At 44.7% G+C, this 15,120-nt stretch overlaps 1 protein-coding gene across 1 annotated transcript in view; it reads right to left on the bottom strand.

The window, feature by feature from the left end:
- Positions 1-4,678: 4,678 nt before the first annotated feature.
- Positions 4,679-15,120, bottom strand: part of CD19 (CD19 molecule) — a 60,593-nt gene continuing 50,151 nt past the window's right edge. Inside the window, exons 8-12 of the mRNA XM_089693483.1 lie at positions 12,284-12,340; positions 9,527-9,577; positions 7,719-7,793; positions 6,393-6,560; positions 4,679-6,294 (exon numbers count right to left, since the gene is read on the bottom strand). Coding sequence (XP_089549609.1) covers positions 6,254-6,294; positions 6,393-6,560; positions 7,719-7,793; positions 9,527-9,577; positions 12,284-12,340 — 392 coding nt within the window. The 3' untranslated portion in view covers positions 4,679-6,253. The remainder of the gene's footprint in view (positions 6,295-6,392; positions 6,561-7,718; positions 7,794-9,526; positions 9,578-12,283; positions 12,341-15,120) is intronic.

The raw sequence follows: 15,120 nt of genomic DNA, 5'->3' as shown, positions 1-15,120 counted from the left end.
CAGGGTGCACGCTCTCAGCACCTATGTATTTTCTAATGGAACGCAAATATGCGGCCACTCAGCATCAAGACCCAGACCCGGAGAGGCCACATATTTGCATGCACTCGGTGTCTAGGGGTTAAGAAGTTACTTGAAAACCAAGAAAGAAATTCTAATCAACGATGGGAGATATAATAAAAAAAGAAATGGCCTGGAAAGAAAAGATTCCCAGCCACAAAAATTCTTTTCTGAAGCAACATGAGATTAAACTGAAGGCTCGGTTGGTCAAATTTCGAAATCCATGGTGACAACAACATCAGATTACAAAACACATGGAAGTTTCTGATTTTCTAAAGAAAATTTTTCAGAATTTGACCCATGTATGGCCTGCCTTAGGGAGTGATGTGAATGTACAATATATATGTAAATCGCTGTGTAAATTGACGGCACTATATAAGTACCTGAAATAAATAAATAAAAATAAATAAACTACCCCCCCATGGTATAAATGATAAAGAAGAAGCGAGGGTGGAGATGTTCTGTACTCATATCTTTGGGCGACAACGCTGCTTCTCCATAAATAGAGTACAGTCATTGTTGTCAACCTAGGGCAGGAAGTGTGCTACTTGTGGGATTAGTAGGTGGAAATAAAGAAAACTAATGCAGCCATCACATCCAAGGAATGGTAAGCTGCAATAAATGACATATTTCTTCTTGGATTTACATTAATTTATTGCAGGGCTTTTTTTCTCAGACAGTAGGTGCAGGAATTCTCCCTTTGCAAGTCACCCCTTGTCTCCAACCCCTACCCTCTTCCAAGCACTGTTCCTTGGTACCCCCCCCCCCCAAGTACCACCCTTTTAGAGAACACAGAACCAAGTATCATTTTGTGGTGCTAAGTAATGTGTATTGAATTTGTTAATGATAACAAGAAAAGCAGCCAGCAACAATACATCCCCCTCCAGCAACAATACATCCCCCTCTAGCAACAATACATCCCCCTCCAGCAACAATACATCCCCCTCCTGCAACAATAGATTCCCCTCCAGCATCAATAGACCCTCCCAACAATCAGCAATAATAGACCCCTTTCTCAACAGTAGATCCATCCCATCAACAAATGACCCCCAGCAAAAATATATCCCCCACCAGCATCAATAGACCCCCCTGCAACAATATGTCCCCCAGCAGGCACCATCAATAGATCCTCCAGCACACCCCATATCCCTTGCCATTACACACATTCAGTGCTGGAGGTGCCGGAACTGTGTTCCCGCTGAAAAAAAGCCCTGCTTTATTGTATATTTAAAGCCAAAAATATGTATAATGACCTTTCTATGCCTGAAGTTCTGGAGTATTTGGTTGTGAATTTATTCAAACCAGAGCATTCTGAAAAACTTCTTTTAAAGTTGAACTTCACTCTCTCAATCAACTTTAAAGTGTTTCTAAACCCACAAGAGTACAATAGGTCTGTATATGCAGTAAAGCATGCTTGTTATACTCCCTGTGGAACCTAAGGGGTTAATCCTCTGCATTGTGTAAAAAGGCTGTTTGATCCTGTCTTCTCTGATCCTACCCTTCTTGCAGTGCCCCCCTATTATCTCCTAATAAGACATTTTGTGTGGAGTCACTCTGCACATGCTCAGTTTGGTGTGTATTGCTAGAGAGTTTTTTTCTCTTTTTTTGGGAAAGTGCATGTGATCAGCACAGGGCCAATCAGCGCTGTCCAGACAAAGGTCAGGGGTTCTGCATCCTCCTAGAGCAAAATGAAAACTCCTCCTAGAGCAGCGGTTCTCAACCTGGGGGTCGCGACCCCTTTGGGGGTCGAACGACCATTTCCCAGGGGTCGCCTAAGACCATCGGAAGACATATTTCCGATGGTCTTAGGAACCGAGACACCGCTGCTCTGTCTCGCGATCTGTGGGCGGGATGATATGCTGCCCCTGTAACCTGGCCACACCTCCGGGATCACTCAACAGCTCCGCCTCCTCGCCGCTGATTGGCCACCGGAACTGTAGCTCAGGAGAGGCACACAGGCGGCCAATCACCGGAGAGGAGGTGGAGCTTGGAGAGGAGGAGCCGAGCGGCAGAGCGCGCAGATCGAAGAAGATCGAGGGAGCTGCAGGACCGAGTGAAGAGGAGAGAGGCCAGAGAAGGAAGACAGCTGACAGGTAAGTGCAAATTTTGCTTCTGCAGGCTGTAGATGGGAGAGGGAGAGAGCGAGCCCAGGCTGGAGCAGGGGTCAGCAAGGTAAGTATCATTGGTGTCAGTGGGAGGAATAGTGCCCCATCATTGGTGTCACTAATACCAACGATGGGGCACTATTCCTCCCCCCACTGGCACCAACGATGGGGCACTATTCCTCCCACTGACACCAATGATGGAGCACTATTCCTCCCACTGACACCAATGATGGGGCACTATTCCTCCCACTGACACCAATGATGGGGCACTATTCCTCCCACTGACACCAATGATGGGGCACTATTCCTCCTACTGACACCAATGATGGGGCACTATTCCTCCCACTGACACCAATGATGGGGCACTATTCCTCCCACTGACACCAATGATGGGGCACTATTCCTCCCACTGACACCAATGATGGGACACTATTCCTCCCACTGATACCAATGATGGGGCACTATTCCTCCCACTGACACCAACGATGGGACACTATTCCTCCCACTGATACCAATGATGGGGCACTATTCCTCCCACTGACACCAATGATGGGGCACTATTCCTCCCACTGACACCAATGATGGGGCACTATTCCTCCCACTGACACCAATGATGGGGCACTATTCCTCCCACTGATACCAATGATGGGGCACTACTCCTCCCACTGCAAAATTACAGTTCTGAAGTAGCAACGAAAATAATTTTATGGTTGGGGGTCACCACAACATGAGGAACTGTATTAAGGGGTCGCGGCATTAGAAAGGTTGAGAACCACTGTCCTAGAGGCTTTAACCAGTGCTCTGCTGGACAATGATAGAGGTCACAAGACTGCTATATACTGCTGATGAGAAAAGGTATTTAGCAGTTTATATTTACTACAATAATTGCATTTCCATGTTGTGTGTACTGTGGGATATAGTGAATGGAAGGTCTGGGGAGAGTGGATATAATGAATGCAGGGTCCGGGGAGACCAGATGTAGTGAATGCAGGGTCCAGGAAGAGTGAATATAGTGAATGCAGGGTCCAGGAAGAGTGGATATAGTGAATGCAGGGTCCGGGGAGAGCGGATACAGTGAATGCAGTGTGCAGGGAGAGCGGATATAGTGAATGCAGGGTCCAGGGAGAGCGAATATAGTGAATGCAGGGTCCGGGGAGAGTGGATATAGTGAATGCAGGGTCCGGGGAGAGCGGATATAGTGAATGCAGGGTCCAGGTAGATCGGATATAGTGAATTCAGGGTCCAAGGAGACCAGATATAGTGAATGCAGGGTCCGGGGAGACCGGATATAGTGAATGCAGGGTCCGGGGAGAGCAGATATAGTGAATGCAGGGTCTGGGGAGACCGGATATAGTGAATGCAGGGTCCAGGGAGACCGGATATAGTGAATGCAGGGTCCAGGGAGACCGGATATAGTGAATGCAGGGTCCAGGGAGACCGGATATAGTGAATGCAGGGTCCAGGGAGATCAGATATAGTGAATGCGGGGTCCGGGGAGAGCGGATATAGTGAATGCAGGGTCCGGGGAGAACGGATATAGTGAATGCAGGGTCCGGGGAGACTGGATACAGTGAATGCAGGGTCCTGGATCTAGTAACACTTTATAACTATTTTTAATCCTTATGCTTCTAGAATTAGTAATTAGATAAGAAATATATATTATATTTACTTGTTTTAAATTTTTTTTTTACATTTCTTCAGTTACTTCCATCCCATCACATCCCAGCAGTCTTCAGGAGGGGAGGGTTCTCAGCTCATCTTCATCAGCCTATGCCTGAGCTAAGGGCAGATGTATTCCAGAAAGTAAATAATACATGAATCATCTGCCCTTACTCAAGTTGGCCACTGCAAAAAATGCCAGGGGGTGTTTTTCAAAGTGATTTCTCAGCAAAATAAAGCATGGAGACATGGATGGATGGGGGGTGTGGGGGGGGGGGGGCGAGTTTGCTTTGAATATTAAAAACGAATGAAATAGCATTTTTGGTTTGTGGCGCTCAGATGCAGTGCAGTGCCACATCAACGGGAGAATTTCCCATTTTCTAGCCATTTGGGGGTGTGGCAGCCTTTTGGCTCGTGGATGGTTCCCCTACTTTGCTCGTATAAAGCTGTAAATATAGCAGAGAATGGTTAGAAACGGGTGGACTGACAACTCATGGGGCCCCGGGCAATAGGGGATCATGGGGCCCCTGTGTCCTTACCCAAACTCAAAAAAGCCTATGAAAAAGGTACCAGGGGCATCTCATGGGGCCCCCTACAGACCCCGGGCCCCCAGCAGTGCCCGAGTTTCCAAATGGTCAGTCCGCCCCTGGTTAGAAACCTTATTTTTTGTTGTTGGAAGATTTGCCCACATCTCCTGTTCCAAGGACAACTATACAAAGCTGGATTCCCCGGCACCGTCTCTAACAATAATGGTTATTAGGACCGATATAGAGTGTGGTTCAACAATGAAAACCTTACAGAGGTCCCAACCTTTCCAAAAGCTTTTTTTTTTCTTATGACTTTCAGCACTGCATAGAGCAAGTGAAAATGTATATTTATTAGCATTTATAAAAGTCATTTTGTACATTTTTGTTTTTCTTTAAATCCAAAATACATTTTAAAAACATGACAAAGATTAAAATATTTCCAAACAGATGCAAATGGAACAAGTCGATAGGTCTGCAACAAGTCAGAGGGGTGCAACATTAAATCAGTGCAGACTGCAGCATTTTTACCAGTGCTTCGAATGAACACTGATTCACAAAGAATATTCTTGTTGAATGTGACACGTGACGTCAGAAATAGGAAAGTCCTTACTTACGACATTTCACAGAGCTGTTGCAATTGGTGCAACGTGTGACTGAAATGACTGCATATACTTTGGACACATTAAATAGGCGCATTAGTGCACCAAGTAGTCGGCGCACTCCATATCAGCTGTAAGGGCAGAACAGCGGATTAGTGGTTCGCACTTCTGCTTTGCAGCACTGGAGTCCTCAGTTTGAATCCTGGCCAGGACACTATCCGCATGGAGTTTGCATGTTTCTCCTGTACTTGCATTTCCTCCAGGCAATTCACTTTCCTCCCACACTTTACAGAAGTGTAGGTGGGCTAATTGTCTCCTGTCTAAAATTGGCCCTAGTGTGATATTCTGGCTGGCTCACCAACAGCAGGCAGAGTACCCAGGAAGAAATAGTCTTTATCAACGTTTTTAACACTTAGGAACCCTTGAAAGAACTTTCCGGGCTCAAGGAAAAATTACTAAATCTATAACTCATGATACAATAGTGTGATCGCCAGTGGGAAGAATGTTCCTTACACTTACGGACATTGGGAAGAATTGTCCCCTTACAACAAGCAAAAAAGATCAAGGTTGTTAGTGGGAACTTATCTGAGAAGCAGAAATTGCTGCTTGCTCAAGGGACCCCTAGCAACCTCTGGAGGAACCCTAGGATTCCATGAAACCCTGCTCTATATAAATTAAAATTAGGTTCACTGCAACATAATAGACAATTTTGCACATCATCTCCTCAATTTCTTACACCGGATAACCAATCTATCAGACCCAGTTGTCTACAGTAAGGGGCCTACAATCCAGGACAACATGTGAGTTTTTGCACCATTATAGCACGGACGTTTTTGGCCCAGAGAACATGAAAATTAATAATCCGTATGTATCGAAGAGCTGGCTTCATTTTTAAATTGACAAGAGTTTACTGGAAATGGAAAAACGATGGGTTTGTGTTGGTCAGTGCCATTCGTGAAAACCCAACTATGCCAGAAGCACACGGTGCCGTGATAAGTCTCTGTAGTCCAATGACAGTTCTTCTTTCCATGCCACTAATGGCCCTCATTCATTAAAATAAGAGAAGACAGGTGGGTGGCTTTCCACTTTTTTCAATTGCAACTAAAATTCCACAAGCCTCCATGGTCAAACATAAAGGGTGCCACATGAAATCCACAATGTCTCTCTATTGGTGGTCCATCCTCCAGTGTCACGTTTTGTCACGCTAAAAATGACAGTTATCCTTCATTCTGATGGCCATTGTGATTTGTCGGTTTTCTTTAACTCTTACTGAACAGTTTACAGTCCATCCCTGCTATGAGAACTCTCAGAAGTTGTTGGTTTGATAGGACAGGTAAAAGTCTCCATCTGAAAAAAGGAAAATAGAAAATTACATTTGACAAGTTTATCCTACCCTTACATACATCACACACTTGTACATTCAGGCATATCCTGAACATTCATACTTAGTTGCTTCAGCTCGGTGCTCTTGGGCAACTGTTGCTTTGGTGAGACGTCTGAAATATTTGACCCTGTCTGTTCAACCCCGTCTTCAGTGGAATGGGCCAGCGAGTTGACAGAACGGTTCAATTGGGAGTATATAGGGGCCTGCATGTTCTCATAAGAATCGGCATCTACAAACACAAAGAATGTAACAGAGTTAAGGTTTTATTAAATGAAATCTTTATTGATAAGTCAAAGGTCATAACCCCCATGTGTTTTTGATCGTAGATCTCATTAAAGGCTAAGGCATTAAATAGCTATTCTGAATTCAAATTCCTTCCTTTTCGCCCATTTTTAATTTCATTCCAAGGTAGCTAAGGTAACCAAGTTGCTCACATGACTATCAACCCTGGGGTATGTTCATGACATTCATTGGAAGTGGGGAAGATACTTGAGTGAGAAGTGAAACATTCACACCTCCCATCATGTTCTTGGAAAATTATCATCTGCCTTGGCACATTGCATGACATCATGGTTATTGGATTAAGGCAGTGTTTTTCAACCTTTTTTCAGTTAAGACACCCTTTAAAATCCTCCACAACCTCGAGGCGCCCCATTCTAAAATGTAAAAAACTAAAAAAAATAGTTTTATATAATGCAGCAACATCTACAGACATAGGACACCCAACGTTATAAGTGATTTATTCTTCCAAAGCAAATACACCTTTGCATACTGGTACTGACTAGTGACCCTCAGTTTCTCTTCTCCCTCAGTTTCTCTCCTTCACTCAGCTAATGTGACCCCAGTGGTGATGGAGAGAGGCAAGAAAGTGGCGAACAGGGATATTGTGCAGGTGCCTAATGTCCGCCTTAGCAACCAATGACATTATCGGCTGGAAGGTTGTAATGGTGCACAATGAAAATCTTTTAACTGAAAGGCAGGTTTCATCCATCTGCTGGCTTGCACACATTTTTGGGCAATTTTTAGGCATTTTGCGAAGGCACCCCTAAAGAAACCTGAAGGCACCCTGGTTGAAAAAGGCTGGATTAAGGTAACTGAGCTGCCCATGTGGCTATCGATCTTTAGGTTTGTCCCTGAACTAAGGAAGCTACTTGGGTTAAAAAATCTTCGACAATATAAAATAAATCCAGCTGATTGTGACCAACTACTATTAGCTATTTCAAACCGGAGCAGAGTTACTAATTACTGCATGAACAAAATTGTGCGTCCTGTAGGATATGGCAACTAAAGTGACTGATGTTAAATACAGAAAGGTAAAACATAAAGGGTATTCTCTCTACAGTAAACACCTTTTGAGAAAAAGAGAAACTTAAAAACAACTTTTCACCTTCCTCATGGGTCTTCTCGGGAGTTTGAGGCTGTCCATTATTTGGCCCATTCATGTCTTCGTAGGACTGTGAATCTATGGTAAGGGAATGTTCCATACATTAAAAATGTAAATATTTTGCAGTTCTGTCCTTTTGCTTGATTTTGTATCTGTGTATCTCCAAACTTTCCTGTAATGAGAATGGGGCTCACCTTTTAGCACCAAGTAAGCAGACAAGGAAAACCCCTGCCATGCCCCCAGTTCAGTAGACCATAGGAAGTTAGTTGTCAAAAAATGATTGGTTAAATCCATAAGTTCTTTTTTTGCCACTTCTTTTCTTTTATACTGACTTTTCAAGGTAAATGCATAATAATTTATAGGTTGGGTGAAAGGTTTAGCATTGTATAACACTTTTGGTTGTTAAATGGTACAATGATCTATAAAACCAGAGCAAAAAAAGGAGGGAAGAGGAATAGAGGGATTTGGTTTCAAAAGAGGTATGGCCTCTCCAAATGATGGAAAGTTGGGTTCACTCAAAGGGAACTCCTACGGTGAGGGGCCTAGCTGTCTAGTTGATCAAATGGTTACGCTAATTTTCTGGTACCAACACAGCAGCATACTACCACATGTATGCTGCCAAGGATTGGTGCCAGTAAAGGAAAATTACACAAAGTATTTCATACAATTTTCCATATTTGTTTGCTAAAGAGTTCCATTTACTAAGAACTGAACTTCATCAGAGAAGGCATGTTGGAGACTAAGTTCTGGTCCACATGTATGACAGGGATTGCCGCTCCTTTGAAAAGCCATTCTCAGATTACTTTTCAAAGGAGTTTGGCAATAATGAGAAGAGGCAACATGTTGCCTCCTCAATGGCTGATTTAATCATATAATTGCCATACCACAAATGTGTGCATTGTTTGCGGTTGTGTTGTGTTTGCAGAGCATACCCACAGAACTGCATTAATCACGTTCGGCAATGGCACCGCCTGCCAAAAGCAACTTGCTGTTTAAGTTTCGCTGCAGCATGTGTACAGCCATGAGCGGCTATATGTTAGTGTTCAGGTGGATGGTGGGGCAGTAAAACTGCGGCTCAAATGCCTGGTTTTACTGCACCCTGGCTGCATGTGTGAATGAAGCCTAATACAGACAAATGAGTGGCACAGGGTCCATCCAGTAGCGGTGATGGGACATCAAGCTCTGCTTAGTTACAGTTAAATCTTCTGGTCAGTGTTTTCAAATGAACCAGTGTTCCCACCATAGTAATTGTTAATGGGCCACAATACACAAATGTTATACCTTCCACCATAGGATTCTGGAAAATAGTTTCTAATGCATTCATATTTGTGAAGGTTCTCATTTATCCACGCCATGGTCTATCTAGTAGTAGTTAATCATGTAGATCTGCACTTGTTCTGAAATGCTGAAGACATTTTCTAGCTTCTCTAAGCTACTTTTTTGGTTCTGTACTGAGCATTTCCTGCAGAACAGGTCCAGTTGAATGTGACCAACTACTACTACTAGATAATTAATTTATGGTGGAATAATCAAAACGCACTGAACCATTACAAGAGCTTCAAATGAAGGTGGTGCATTTGGTGAGAAGACTTTCTAGCACACGGTGAACTTTCTGCTCAATAATTCCATAATGGAAACCTTCGAACAATGGGGTGATATTTCTACAGTTTTCTCCCTCCTTTGACAATATCTTGTAAGTTACACCTAGGAGCATAGGAACCATAGTATGCTGGAGCTGTTTGAAGTTTATATGGGATGGGGTTGGTTGATCTATACATACAAAGTCAACAGTCATATATTACTAGTACTACCTATTGATCCTTCCTTTATTTCTTCAGCGGCATTCTCATAGCAGTCTCCATCTGGAAAAAAATCAAAGCAATGAAGGGTCATCCATTTTCTTTTACCTGTTAGCCATTATATTTCCTGTTCCCCTGTGACCACTGCCTTGCACCAATCCTCCTTGTACCCTAGTTGACCGGCTAGCCTTATATCCTGTGTTATCAGACTTTGGGTTTGTGTAGATGGGTAAATGCGGTATGCTTGTGATATCAGTTTGCAATGCTTCTGAGGTCATTTATAATTCACTGACAGGTGTATCTGATCTGCAGTTGATCTCCTTCTGACCTACATTTGACCTGCCATTGACAACCTTCTGACTTGCAGCTTACCACCTTCTGACCCACATCTGACCTGCAGATGACAACCTTTGACCTACATTTGACCACCTTCTGACCTACATTTGACCAGCAGTTGACCACCTTCTGACCTGCCTTTTACCACCTTCTAGCCTGCATTTGACCAGCAGTTGACCATCCTCTGACCTGCATTTGACCTGCAGTTGACCATCTTCTGTGCTGCCGTGACCTGTTAAATTTTGCAGTAAAATATTCTTCTCCGCTGGTGCTCAGGAGTAGGGAAGCTGGTGTCAAGGGAGGTGTGGACATTGAAACAGTGCTGGCTGGGGCTGTTACCTACATTTATATGACTTGGGTTGGGTGAGCGGCGTCTCAGACTTTCCATATTTTCTGACCTGCAGTTGACCTCTTTCTGACCCACATTTGACCTGCAAGTGACTGCCTTGTGACCTGCAACTGATCACCATCAGACCTACATTTGCCCTGCAGTCAGCCTACTTCCAACCTACATTTGACCTGCAATTAACCATTTTGTGACCTGCATTTGACCTGGTTCAAGGTGCTTTTGCATTCCTATAAGGTTGTATGGAGATAAAACCATTTCTGATGCTGACAAAAGGCCATTGTCACTGGCCCTAAGTATCACATCAACAAGATCAGACATAACAGATACACCCAGGAAGGTGAAGGAGAAGCTAAAAGAGATAGATTGCCCACTATGGGCCAGTTGACCTTGGACCAACAGATGGAAGAATAGGTCACATAATCATCACATAGCTGTGTTAGTAGTTCAGTCCTGCGTGTACAGAGCCAGACTGCGTTACCAAAGAGTAGACAGTACCCTATTCCACCAACAAAAATACACAATGTGTGCCAGGACAGCATTGTGCAAACTAAACCTCTGTTTTTAACGTGAAGTGTTAGACAGGATCATTTGGTTGGTTGCAGCCTGGTTGGTAAGTGAGCCGGGAATTTTTCCTTGTTGTTGCTTGACATGCATCGCCCTTCCTTGTGCTTCTTACTGGGAAGGACAGTTATAGACTGGGGCAGTTGCCATTTTTATGTACACATTACGAGTCCCAGGAGAAAATTACATAAACAAATAAACAATTAAACACAATAAATCAATGGATTCCTTCCTTTCACTAGCAGTCTGGTCTTTGAAGGTGATTAAACAAAATGAGAGCTTCCTGCCACTCACACTGTCAACAGGGCCATATTCCTCCCACTGATACCAATGATGGGACACTATTCCTCCCACTGACATCAATGATGGGGCACTATTCCTCCCACTGATACCAATGATGGGGCACTATTCCTCCCACTGATACCAATGATGGGGCACTATTCCTCCCACTGATACCAATGATGGGGCACTATTCCCCCCCACTGATACCAATGATGGGGCACTATTCCCCCCCACTGATACCAATGATGGGGCACTATTCCTCCCACTGATACCAATGATGGGGCACTATTCCTCCCACTGATACCAATGATGGGGCACTATTCCTCCCACTGATACCAATGATGGGACACTATTCCTCCCACTGACATCAATGATGGGGCACTATTCCTCCCACTGATACTAATGATGGGGCACTATTCCCCCCCACTGATACCAATGATGGGGCACTATTCCTCCCACTGGCACCAATGATGGGACACTATTCTTCCACTAATACCAATGATGGGGCACTATTCCTCCCACTGACACCAATGATGGGGCACTATTCCCCCCACTGATACCAATGATGGGGCACTATTCCTCCCACTGATACCAATGATGGGGCACTATTCCTCCCACTGATACCAATGATGGGGCACTATTCCTCCCACTGATACCAATGATGAGGCACTATTTCTCCCACTGATACCAATGATGGGGCACTATTCCTCCCACTGATACCAATGATGGGGCACTATTCCTCCCACTGATACCAATGATGGGGCACTATTCCCTGACACCAATGATGGGGCACTATTTCTCCCACTGACACCAATGATGGGGCACTATTCCCTGACACCAATGATGGGGCACTATTTCTCCCACTGATACCAATGATGGTAAACTATTCCCCCCACTGATACCAATGATGGGGCACTATTCCCTGACACCAATGATGGTAAACTATTCCCCCCTAATGCCATGTTCTGCTCCGGCTGGTCACAGTCTGGCCCTTCCGAAAGTTTGAAGTACAGTGAACTGGCCCTTTATTTAGAAAGTTTGAAGACCCCTGGACTAGACATCAATCATCAATCATTTCTTTGTGTGACCTTTGCTATCATCCATTGACCAAGACAGAGAGAAGATCGCTGTCCATGCTGGTGGTGTAGCTAAGAGGGTCAACAATGCCACTGCCCGTCACTCTTGGTGAGACATTTGCCTGACAATTTTTCTTGTGAATGTTAACATTTTAGATCTCTCACCATCAGATATTTGATCGGCTTCATCCAGGGCCATCGGTTCCAGATAGGAATCGCCTCCTGTATAAAACATAGACACATAGGCCTTCACTAAATATGAATGGTATCTAAATTCTCACACAGCAGTCAATAAAATGCAGATGTTCCAGCAACAGTGCATGAGCTGATTGTTGTCAATCCCCCCACCTCTTTGGAACCCATCCATATCCTATTTTCATTATTTTAGTGATATAATCACTGGGTCTCTGCACTTCTCTATGCAATGCAAGCAGTGGGCTGGTTCTTGGAAGGAGTTATGAAAATATCAAAATTCCTTGAGGGGTCAGCCTGGAGTAGTGGGTGTTCCTAGGCAGGCTGCATGTGGGTAATGCCTACATGGGATGCTGAACCTCCATTATTGAAAGCCCAATAAATGAGGAGGGTAGAGCTAGAACAGTCAGGCTGGGGATAAAAGTGTTGGATGATACTGGGCGTCCTGCAGCCAGGAAATGAGGTGGGTAATGCTGCAGCTTCTGATGCACATTGTGAGGAGCTCACAGTGTGCAGTGATTTCAGAAAAAGGATTTCCAGTGCAGGAGAGGAGCCGGTACAACTCTGCAAGACTGAAGGAAAGGCAGGGGGTCAGATTTAAAACCTCCCGCTTTGGTAATTACAGTCTAGCAGCATTGTGGGAGAATAGTCAGCTGCTTGCATCCACCCCACCGATGATGTTTTGTAGATTCACAACGCCTGTACTTTATTTTTCGCCTCTCCTCTCCGACCTGCACAGACGTTTGTTCTACCAAAATGTTTTTCAAGGCTGGGCTGGGCTGTGGGAATCTGCGATGCATGACAACAACACGCCAAAGGGAAACTGAATTTCATTTCCTCTTCTGTTCTGACTGTTCATGGGGTAACAATAAAAAGTACAAAATATTAACAACTGATTATGACTGGGGGAGGGGGGGAGATTCATTGGGGACAGGGACCCCGAAATGACTATTGAAGTGACACTAAATGATATCCTTATTTTCCAGAAATAATCCATATACTGTACATCCAAGTTTGAAAGTGTTACTAAATCACGGACCCCGCATTCTATATCTGGTCTCCCAGGACCCTGCATTCTATATCTGGTCTCCCAGGACCCTGCATTCTATATCTGGTCTCCCCAGACCCTGCATTCTATATCTGGTCTCCCCAGACCCTGCATTCACTATATCTGGTCTCCCAGGACCCTGCATTCACTATATCTGGTCTCCCCGGACCCTGCATTCACTATATCCGCTCTCCCCGGACCCTGCATTCTATATCCGGTCTCCCCGGACCCTGCATTCACTATATCCGCTCTCCCCCGACCCTGCATTCACTATATTCAGTCTCCCCGGACCCTGCATTCACTATATCCGCTCTCCCCGGACCCTGCATTCACTATATCTGGTCTCCCTGGACCCTGCATTCACTATATCTGGTCTCCCCAGACCCTGCATTCACTATATCCGCTCTCCCTGGACCCTGCATTCACTATATCTGGTCTCCCCGGACCCTGCATTCACTATATCCGGTCTCCCCGGACCCTGCATTCACTATATCCGCTCTCCCCGGACCCTGCATTCACTATATCCGGTCTCCCCAGACCCTGCATTCACTATATCTGCTCTCACCGAACCCCGCATTCACTATATCCGGTCTCCCCGGACCCTGCATTCACTATATCCGCTCTCCCACAGTACACAGAATACGGAAATACAATTATTTTAGTAAATATAAACTGCTAAATACCTTTTCTCATCAGCAGTATATAGCAGTCTTGTGACTTCTATCAGTGTTCAGAAAAAGCACCGGTTAAAGCTTGTAGGAGGAGTTTTCACTCTAATCTAGGAAGATGCAGGACCCCTGACCCTCTGTCTGGACAGTGCTGATTGGCCCTGTGCTGATCACATGCACTCTCCAAAGAAAAAAAAAACCTCTAGCATACACACCAAACTGAGCATGTGCAAAGTGACTCCACACGGTATGCCTTAACAGGAGAAAAGAAGGGGGCACTGGAAGAAGGGGCGGATCAGAGAAGACAGGATCAAACATCCTGTTTACATAATGCAGAGTATTAACCCCTTAGGTTCCACAGTGAGTATAACAAGCATGCTTTACTGCATCTACAGACTGATTGCACTGTTGTGGGTTTAGTAACACTTTAATTGCCTTGTAATCTATTTTCATTCAATTGTTTCTTTGTTTTCCTGCCTCCTTGTAACTTCCTCTGTGAGCTCCTGAACCCCTCCTTTTCCAGCTCACTTTCACTTGTTTGGTACAAGCAGTGTACGCCAGTTGCGGTCACGTACACTGCTCAATGGACACTACAAATCCCATAGTCCATAGGGAGAGCAAGAGAGGGTGGCTACGTTCCTACATACAGCGGGAGCATGAAGAAAGAATGTCAGGAAGTCTGATCACAGCAGCACAAAAAAAAAAGAATTTGGAGGAGACTGACAGCAACAGAGGGGGTTAATCTTACATACTGGAATAGAATTTTTGGGGGGCTCCGTGCAGCCCATTCATTTTTAATAGGCTTCATTATGTGCTAGAAACACGCAAAAGAAGTCCCTGATCCTTTTGCAAAACCATACTGCCCCGATCCAAGACCGCGCTCGTTAGCCGATGCATGGCCTTGCCAGGAAGGATTAATGACAACTTTCTGTGGCTACTAAAGGGCAACGCGTTTCTGTGCATGTTGGGAAAGTCCATGTTCCTGACATGCACAAAGCGTGAACAAATCCTCAGTGTCACTCGAACCTATTGGCGCTGACCATACACAAATATGCGGCCTCTCGGCAGCTGGGCCTTGACACTGAGAGGTCACA

This window comes from Staurois parvus, unplaced genomic scaffold, assembly GCF_062004578.1.
Source record: "Staurois parvus isolate SC_StPar_1 unplaced genomic scaffold, SC_StPar_1.0 ptg000024l, whole genome shotgun sequence".
In the NCBI taxonomy this organism is placed as follows: Eukaryota; Metazoa; Chordata; class Amphibia; order Anura; family Ranidae; genus Staurois; species Staurois parvus.
This window is presented reverse-complemented; position numbering and strand designations above follow the sequence as displayed.